This window comes from Corticium candelabrum, chromosome 2, assembly GCF_963422355.1.
Source record: "Corticium candelabrum chromosome 2, ooCorCand1.1, whole genome shotgun sequence".
Lineage (NCBI taxonomy): Eukaryota > Metazoa > Porifera > Homoscleromorpha > Homosclerophorida > Plakinidae > Corticium > Corticium candelabrum.
In genome coordinates, this window is record NC_085086.1 from 2,888,492 (window position 1) to 2,898,916 (window position 10,425).

Sequence of the window (10,425 nt, forward strand, 5' to 3'; positions counted from 1 at the left end):
ATTGTATCAAATTTGTTCTGCTCTAGTGTCAACTTTGTTCTTCTCTTTTGTCAATATCCGGTCTGTTCGTTGCGCCCGTTTCAATTTCCTGTCGCGTTCCTCGTGCTGAACCTTCTGGAAACGCAGACTTATGGGGTACGTAAATAGATGAGTTTTGCAGAGGTGAAGGAGCAATCTCGCAAATGTTACAACACGGTGTAACGGGATCTGTGAATTTGCCTAGACGCAGCCACAAGAAACATAATATCATGTCTCCTCGTGTTTTGAGCTACTACTAAAGTGATCTTGCAGATGTCATGCAATAGCTTTAGTAGTTTTGTATTAGATGTTGCAATCGGCTGAACGTACAGCATTTAAATGTTAAAAATATCATTTTTGAATATTGAAAAACTATATAGTCTAGTACATAACGTTTTGCTGGAATGGTGTGTGTGTGTGTGTGTGTGTGTGTGTGTGTGTGTGTGTGTGTGTGTGTGTGTGTGTGTGTGTGTAATTTTTCTCACTTCATTACTCCCAAATGCAATAATGTTGCACAAGATTGCAATGTTTGGCTTCAAACCTGAAAGCCATACACCAATGGTGTTTTTGCAAGTAAATCGTTGGCACTAGTTGAAGGGTTTGTGCCCCTTTTAATCATTCCAATTTTTGCACTTCAATGCTGTTAAAAATTGAAAATGTCTCAAATGTTTTAATGTACATTTGATTTTTTTACAAACCCTAAAGCTAAAATTTGCAATTTTGGTTAAGCAGTGATTCTATTGTTTGATAAGGACGTTGTTCATCTGTTGGAAATGTATCTTATTGTCAATTTGTTAAATTTTAATGTTTACACAAATTGAAAATTGCAACAGTGGCAGTGGTACTATTTGATCATTCTAATTTTGTAACCTAGCATCTTGCTCAACATCGTGGCCAACATATAAAGTGAGAAAATTTGCTTCTACTGCTGTTGCCTGACACTGTTTCACACTACTGATGTACAAGTACTGGCTGTAGGTGCTAATTGTATTAATAAAGTTTGATGGGCAATGTCCAATAATTGCACACCTCGTTTCCAGGGTAGTCTATCAAGGTACAGAACACCATTTGTTATTGTCATGTACATCTAGCCTCCTTTTATTTAGATAGGCAATTGTTTGTTTCGTAAATTCATAAATTGGTCTTACATCACTTTCTTTGCCCTACCCTATAGCTTCATGGTCATGAATGGTGTGTCTCTAAGACAACTTTATTAATACAATTAGTACCTACACTGAGTACTTATAGTACATGGGTAGAGTGAAACAGTTCAGGCAATGGCTGCTGCAAATTTCTCACTTTATATGTTGGCCAAGATGTTGAGAAAAATGTTAGGTTACAAAATTAGAATGATCAAAAGGTACCACTGCCACTGTTGCAATTTTCAATTTCTGTAAACATTAAAATCTAACAATTGACAATAAGATACATTTCCAACAGTTGACCAACGTCCTTATCAAACAATAGAATCACTGCTCAACCAAAATTGTAATTTTTGCTTTATGGTTTGTAAAAAATCGAATGTACATTAAAACATATGAGACATTTGCAATTTTAGTGGCATTAAAATGCAAAAATTGGAATGATCAAAACGGGCACAGACCTTGAAGTATCGGCTGCTACATCAACCAGGAAGCAACTAATTTCATCATCCTTTCTAGAAAATACCTAAATGTAATGAACATCACAGTTCTGATTGCATTAACCTCCTAACTCAAAAATTTCTCCATCCAATGTACTTCATTGTTCTGTCTACTTCCAAGAAAACAATCAGAAATAGACATTTGTTTGCCGAAAAAGCTACCTGCATTACAGTTTCTCCATCTCTCATTCACTTGCGGACTGTGCCAACATTTCCAAAAACCTAATACCAGAAATTACAGACAGACAGACAGACAGACAGACAGAACTTCCTTGGCCTTGAACTTCCCGCAGAGCAAAGAACCAACTCATCGATACCTCAACAACGACAACAGCCCAGACATTGTTGTTATCGATCCCCAAACTGGCCACAACACAGAACTAGACATTTCTCTTGCGCATCCCTGGTGCACTGACTTGCTAGCATTGGCTACTACTACAGCAGGTATTGTGGCCTCAAGGAGGGAGGAGAGAAAAGAGGTTAAATACAACTAAGAGTTTCTTTCAGGAGGCATCAAATCATCTTTTGTTCCCTTGGTTCTTGAACATTTTGGTCCCTGGGGGATATAAGCCTCCAACTATCTGAACGAGCTGGCCGAGTTGTCAAGAGATGATGAGAAAAAGAAAACAAGGCCCAATTCAAGACCAACTGGAGATCCCTCATCTCCATTCAACTGCAGAGAAATCTTGCTAAAGTTACAGCAGACAAGTTATATAGCATTCACAGAATGAACACTACAGCTGCAAATTATTAAATCATTGTATGTGTAGGGCCTAAGGGTCCTTGCAGTTTTTAGAGTTATTTAGTTTAAATCATCATAAAGCTTATAGTAAACAGGCAGACAGACAGACAGACAAACAGACAGACAGATAGACTGACAGACAAACAAACATACATACAGACAGATAGACAAACAAACATACAGACAGACAAGTCTATTACAAAAAAATAGACCTGTAATAGGTGGACATGCACTGATATCAAACCAAGAATAGAATAGCAAATTGATTTGTAACACTCTCTGTTAGTCTGAGATATTTCCATCAACCAACCCGTTTACATGTTAGTTGCACTGTCTGTGGCTTTCTAAATCAGTTCACTTGCCTAACTGATTGCAGCTGAAATACCAATCAACACACTTGAAACTATAGAAAAGAAGTGAAAAGTCTTAACTGAAAGGTTACAAATAATTTCTTAATGCACTGACGAACAATAGGGTTAATGCTACAACAAGTATGCAATGTATACCAATGAAATTGCCCAACACGTATTCTTTACTGCAGACATACACATACCCTTGATAGCTTCCTTAGTAAAACCAATTCATATGTTGGCAGTTAGAATTGACAAATGTGGAATAAATATTATGCATAGAAAACATGACCTGCAAAGATGGCCAATAAAAGCCACAGAAATGAGAGCAGCTACATCGATAACAAGGTGCATGGCTTCTTATGCAGCCATTATACATGTCTATGACTTCTCCCTCTCTGCGTACCCTTCCAGAAACCATAATACTTCAGAACATACCCTTTTCTCTCCTGGAGAGCCAAATAGCAAAGCGCTTCCTTCTTCAATGGAATAACTCTACTATCCAAAGCCTTATCGTATGCAGCACTCTAATCTACAATACAGTCTAATGACTAAATGAGGCAATCATCATGTACAATAGTTCATAATGGTGGCTTAAAAAGATCGAATTGTATACTTCCACAAAAATAATAGCCTGGATGTTTGAATATTATATATTCAAACACAGGTCTTCACCACTCTAATATCCAAAGGTATTGAAATTCGAAACATGCACCAATGCATGAGTATTTACCTCACCCATCTGAGCTCCACAATGATCTCACCTTTACACAGTGAGGGGTCACGTCAAGTCTGGATATATAAATAAGCAAATGACACCCAAACACTGTCCTTATACTAATACATCAACATTATGTAGCAAAATCAGCACTAATGTAATTGGTAACAATCTGCTAGAGCACAATCAGTGCTGTTAATTAGTTGCGGTGACAAAAACTAGCAAAACTTTGAGTGGAGTAATCATCATTGTGGTTTGATGCCATTACAAACTACCTCCAACAGTCACTAACAAAGAACAATGCCAACAAACATGCATCCATTTCACAAACAGCCAGATACCACAACAGACTACAAACACCAGCTACAGTAAATGGATGAATAGAACAGCTGCATAGACAAACAGACCTATACTAAGACCCACTAACACTTAAACAGGTCTTCAGAGGACAGGGAACAATACAAACAGACACAATAACAAAACAGAATGAAAGAGCGCTGTGTATTTCTTGTCAACAATCATGGATGCACGTACTTCATTTGAGATCTTATGAAGGCATAGTTTGGGTGCACCTGATCATTTGAAACATGTCAGTTTGGATCTACAACTCAGTATAACTGAGTAGCCAGGATGTCCGATTCAAGTCTCTCCTACCTAACCCTATTACCTACACTCCACCAACCTTCACCAAACCAAAACCACCTCAATGTGTTCCTTTATAAAAAAAAATAGATATCTAGAAACCGAGCAGCTGTAGTAGTACATAAACTAGACATTTCTGGTCGTCAAGCAGGTGTTATCAACCCTTTTCCTCCTTGTTTAACAAAGACAAAAAGCTGATGAGCTCAACAGTAGGAATAATACCTGCTATTGACGAGTATATACCTGTTGGCCCATTACCAGGTAGTATAACTATATACAGACTTGGACAAAACTACAGGGACACGTACCTGGCATTTTTGTGGGTAGTCTAACTTTGGCCTAGAATTTTCTTGAGCAAAACAAACGTTTTTTTAAATTCTTCTTCACAGATAATAAAGCTAGTCTTTAATTACAATAGCTTGAGTTCATGATAGCAGCTATACTAACTACTCCGCATCTAGTTTGCATTAATGAGAGAAGACGACCATTCTTACTTTTCTTGTACACAATAACTACAGAGTTAGTAACAAATAAGTTGTTAGGAATCTGTATAAAAATGCTAATTGACAGTAAGGAACTATTACCTGCTACTTGTGGTGAAGAGGCTTCAGGCATGTGAACTATAAGTACTTCAGCTTCAAACTGTTCAAAAGTCAATGCATAGCTTGACCGCAAAAACCCCTCCTTCAGTAACTCTGGTCAAATATGGTAGCCAGAAACCTTCATCCCAAATACAGGCCATTCCCAGACCCATACAGAACATCTGTGACACTATATACTTACTTAATTAAAATACAACAAGACCTTGTGTAGTCTCCATTTTTTATTCTATTGGTACAATCGCACGTTTCATAATATAGTGCCAAGCCCATTCCATCAGTACAAAAGTGAGAAATCAATACGTGTGGTGATATGTTCAAACTCTAGCTCAACCAGATTGTGCTTTTCATGATGTACGTATTCAAGGTCCACGTTGAACTTCGCTCATGTATAGCTTAATACCTTTGATAGTACAGCACTGCCCAGTGCATTTGCAGGATCAAGAAGACAGGGAAAAATCCTCTAGCTAAATACTGTGATATGAGACCACCTGAGATCAGAATGCTTTTAGTCTTAACTGCCGCTCACTGAAAAAAGATTGCATTTGAGATGTGAACCCTCACCACAAAGTGAGAGCCTACATCAATAACTTACAATAATTAAAAATGAGTCATTGAGGGATGTCGGTTTCCCAAACAAACATCCTCAAGGCCAGTCAAGCATTCCGCACAAAAGTGTATGAGATTGGGGTGCATCAACTGCAGGTAGACAAACATGCACTTTATCTGTGTTTTAAAGTCTATGTGTGGTCATCCACTAGAAGTGCAGACAGAATCCATTAAATACAAAAATTGATATATACTTAGAATTAATTTTTATTTTTAAATACCTAAGAAACTACCATCTGTAACTTCTACAGACAACCAAGACAATCTACCACTACGAAAAAATGCCCAAACCGGCAGTAACAAGGTCTCCATGATGACTGTCTTTATCTCTTTCTGAGCCTTCGGCCGCCACACCTGATCAAAGTGCAGCTTAATTGACATATGATGGCAGCAAAGGGTTTCCAACTGAGATATCAAAATACCCTAGTCGTCCAAGTAGGTATGCTGTTACTCTCACCAGAACAACGTTCTTCACAACAGGTGTGACTGTTGTCTAGTAAAAGGGCATAAAAATAATATATATTATTTTATTGATATACTAGCTCATTAGCCCATTCTTCACCCGAGAAAAGTAATTAGCACAAATTCCCATTATACAATTCAGTTATTGGGTATAGAAACACACTCCTGACTAATTCGTTCCCGTTGCATGTCACTGGCCTGGCAGTTTTGGTGTCATTGATTTTACAGACAGACCAACAGATCAGACCTTTATAGATATAGAGATATGCCTTTCTCCTTACAATAAGGCAGAATGTAACAGGTACAGTTGCCACCAAATTTACACATGATGCCCAGATGTTTCAAGTTCTTAGTTCCTGGTAACACTTGATCATGCACAAAATCTCAGTTCTGCACATACTCCTTCCTGGTCCTTTCCATGTGTTGTTTGCGCACCTAACAACTGTAAAAAAAACTCTTCCTACAATTAAACTTAATTAAGCAAACTGTCTTCTGAAAATTCCCGCAGATGTCCAGCATATCTTGCAATCCAGCTGCAGTAGGTGACACTATTTTAAACTTCTATCATCGGTCTAAGCAATGCACCCTACACATGATTACTCATTCTTGCACCTTGCCACATTACTTGTCATCAAGAAAAACATTGAAGAGAGCAGGAGACAGTAAACTCACTCCCTTGCCTTACATCATTACCTGTTCCAAAATTTGCCAAATAATGCCCAGGCAATCTGACTTTAATACTAACCCTGCTGATATTTCACTGTTTTGACACCAACCATTTGTCTAACTATATATAGAAACCAATTAGTACAAGTGCTTGAGTCTCCTGGCTGTGATTAAGTTGACATCATGCACTTGGAATATTCATGCTTATAAACAATGCAGAGCCTGGAATCAGACATACCATAAGTGACATATGGTTGTAGTCATCTCATTGTGATGAAAATTTATGCATTACCCCAACCAATGTAGGGTAGCTTGGTAGATCTATTAAAGTCTGATAGCCTCAGCTAACCTACTAAAGTGAGTAACATTCAAAGTTTGAACAAATAACAAAAAGCGGTGGACACACTGCATGCAAGGTATAGCTGCCATCAATTGCTACTTCCAAATTGTAAAATTCTTTAAAACATCTTAGAAAGAGGCAAGCAGCTCGAAGTATTTGAATAGCCTAAAGCCGTCTACGATGGAACATGTCAAGATGTACAACATTCATTTTAGTTAACATCTCAAAGCTTACTTAATCCTGAGTGCCCACGCAATTTTCAAACTCATCCGAGAAGTGACAAGATCTTCATATTCTATAATTTCTTATGATGCCAAGGCAGTCAAGAGATCTTGATTACAGTTTCTCAGACCGACATACAGACAAACAGATAGATACTTTATTCTCAGACAGACAGACAGATAGATACTTTATTCTCAGACAGACAGACAGACAGACAGACAGACAGATACTTTATTCTCAGACAGACAGACAGAAGACTGGGATGACACTGAACTAGACATTCAGAACTATATTCGTAGTTGTTGTTGTTTTAGTTGTTGTTGTTCCCTACAATATGCTTTTTATATCAGACTGTCCCATGTGGGATACTAGCATAGTTGTTTTAGCTTCACTTTCATGAAGAGGTAAAGTTCTTTATCAATAGTGAAATACCTTTGACAGGCAGACAGACAGACAGACAGACAGACAGACACACCGACAAACAGACTGACAAATAAACAGACATAGGACAAACTAGTTAGCTATTTAATTGCTATAGTATCATAGCGTAAATTTGAAAACATACAAAGACAGACAGACAGACTAGTTCTTGAACACTTTGGTCAGTGGGGCAAAAATGCTGAAAATTTTTGAACAATTAAACTGGCACTTCAATCCAGAAATACAAGTGGAAAAGGCTGTGACAGAGTTCAAGGCCTTGTGGAGGCAGATGATATCAGTTACTCTGCAAAAGAGTGAAAATCATGCAAGCAGCTCAATTAAACATCATTTCAGCAACAATGCTTCAGATCGAGCTGATTCAACAGCTATTGTTTAGTTGGCTGTCGTATTGAGGGTCATTAGCTGGGTCCCATAGTAGTTTTATGTTTAGCTATGGTTGAGTGTTAGTAATGTTGTACTAGTTTGATGATGTATTATAGATAACTAAGACACACAGAAAGACAAACAGACAGACAGACAGGCAGACAAAAAGCCAGACAAACAGGCAGACAAACAAGACAGTAGTGTTTTAGCTAATTATTATTGACAGAATAGTTTGTAGTAATGACTCTGTAGATGGTAGCTACAAACATCAAATGGCTGTTCGCTAAAGTTTTTCTTCTACGACCACTATGGTCGTTTATCTTTAACTCTTAGTGTCATGTGTAGCCTTTTCTGTATTTTAGCGTTAATGTTTTCAATAAATGTTCTTTGACAAACAGACAGACAGACAGACAGACAAACAAACAGACAGACAGACAAACAGATAGGCAGACAGAAAGATAACTCGGTAGCTTGTTTGCATTTAGTGTTGGAAATGTAACTTAGAGTTTGTGTTTCAATAAATGAAAATTGACAGACAGACAGACAGACGACAGGCAGATACACAGACAAACAGACAAAACCTCTGGAAATAACTTCGCTCCACTGTGCTACACAAGTAAAAGCAGGTACAAAATTCGACTGGCAAAAGTATGCTCTTGACTGGATCTGTGTCCCTGACAAGTGTTTACTCGATCGTCACCTGAATTTTTGGTGCCTACTTCCTGTTTAGAAGTAAAAACGATTACTAAATAGGTATAATATATTTATCAAAGACCAAGCACATGACTGATTCTCTCAATTAGAACAATTTGCTAATGACATTGTAGCTGAAATGGAGAGACGACTTACTTTGTAACACTGTTTGGCTGAAAGCAAATCACGTGGGCTATCGCGTTTCCTAGGTCTCCGGACCAAGCTAATTAGCGCGCGTTAGACTTGACAACATATTTGCTTCCGCCAACCGTTGCTTGTCGGCAATTCTACGAAAAACCATGCAGTGCAGAAGAGAAACCTTGTTGATGACGTGCAGCTAGAACGGAAACACTAAAAAACAAACTTACATACTAGTTATTAATTTTTACAGAAACACAATCCTACTCAATAGAATATTTTTGAAAAAACATTCCTCTATTGCTTCCAATTATTATTTCTAAAAACAATTTTACGTACATCTGACTTACCTTGAGAGTTATTATATAGCAGCTAGAGTAATGTCTTCCAGTACATTCCAGTATGTCATTTGGACCGGCACATGTTGAGACAAACTGTACGTACACTTGTAAGTGACTCCGGATATTCTAATCAAACTTTCCCGGATTACTAAATTCCCGGACGTATATCCTCCTGGTGACGACGTTCTACTACCGTAAGTTTATACGCCTTACTCCTATCAAAGTGAAATATATTTTTTTGTGTTTTGCAGCATTTGGTGATGGAAACGTCGTGAATTACGAGAGAAAGGAAGGGCGAATGGTGATGTAAATAACGTGCGCTAAGACCTAAACGTGGGAATCTTGTCGATGACTTTCACAGCACGTGAGCTACATAACGGTTGAGTAGATTGACGAGTTCTGAGTTGTTTCGTGTCGGTATGTACACAAGGCTCTTACTTGCCGCGAGCTGTTGCCTACTAGTAGTCCAACATGTTCAAGGACACGCCCGCTTCGTGTGTCCGCCTCCTCAATCTGCGGACTCTGGCCGGGAAAATGTAGATTGTTGTCTGTCTGTGTCTGCGGATGAGTCGATGTGTATGTGTGTGTTTAGGCTAACTGCAGGCCGTTCAGTCAGAGTGGATACACAGATCTGACTCCAGGGCCAATGACTGTGCAGATAGAGGAGGTTGTGGTACATGCAGGTAAGTTGGAGATGTCGAGGTACTTGGTGGAGTTATATGTCTGTCTCTCTGTCTGCCTATCTATTTATTTTGCCGGCCGGCCGGTTGGTCTGTCGGTTTGTTAGTCTGTGTGTCTATGTGTTTGTCGTTCTGTCTCTCACTCTGGTCTGTCTGTTGGATTGGTCTGTCTGTCTGTCTGTCTGTCTGCCAAAATATGGTCAACAGCAGTCTATAGCAGTATCTGATACAACATGTATTCCACTAGTTTTTGAACACTTTGGCTTTTGGGGCCCTAGGGCTGAAGACTATCTCAATAAGATCTCCAAAATTTCAAAAGATGCAAATGGCAAATGCAGCGAAATAGACTTTAGAGATCGATGGAGAAAGCAACTGTCTGTAGTTGTACAGTCTTGCAACTCTCGTGTGATATTAAAAAGTTGTCGAAGTTGTCTAAGTGCAATTTTGATAATTTCTGTATGATAAAGACGTTCAACGTTTCGTTCATTGGCTGTTATTGTTATGCATACGTAAAGTTAACGATTGTTATTGGTAGAGTAAGAGTTCAAATATAACAATCTGTCTACCTGCTTGCCTGTTTGTTTGTCTGTCTGTCTGTCTGTCTGTCTGTCTGTCTGTCTGTCTGTCTATCTATCTATTTGTCGGTCGGTCGTCGGTTTGTCAGTCTGTGTGTCTATGTGTCTGTCGGTTGTTCTCTCTATCACTCTGGTTTGTCTGTTGGTTTGGTCTTTCTGTCTGTCTGTCTGTCTGTCTGTCTGT

General features: G+C 38.5%; 1 protein-coding gene and 1 long non-coding RNA gene across 3 annotated transcripts in view; one reads left to right on the top strand and one right to left on the bottom strand.

Moving 5' to 3' along the window:
* Positions 1–2,245: 2,245 nt before the first annotated feature.
* On the bottom strand, positions 2,246–9,101 carry LOC134198601 (uncharacterized). The gene is made up of 3 exons (XR_009972870.1): positions 8,996–9,101; positions 3,517–3,544; positions 2,246–2,805 (listed from the first exon to the last, which is right to left on the bottom strand). It is a non-coding gene; the product is annotated as an uncharacterized LOC134198601 (long non-coding RNA).
* A 145-nt stretch (positions 9,102–9,246) lies between these two features.
* Positions 9,247–10,425, top strand: part of LOC134176139 (uncharacterized) — a 24,421-nt gene continuing 23,242 nt past the window's right edge. Inside the window, exons 1-3 of one of the 2 annotated variants that reach the window (XM_062642817.1) lie at positions 9,247–9,350; positions 9,417–9,522; positions 9,579–9,669. In XM_062642817.1, the coding sequence (XP_062498801.1) occupies positions 9,633–9,669 (37 nt within the window). In that variant the 5' untranslated portion in view covers positions 9,247–9,350; positions 9,417–9,522; positions 9,579–9,632. Of the gene's footprint in view, positions 9,351–9,372; positions 9,523–9,578; positions 9,670–10,425 lie in introns of those variants that run through there. The other variant, XM_062642816.1, reaches the window with a different exon arrangement.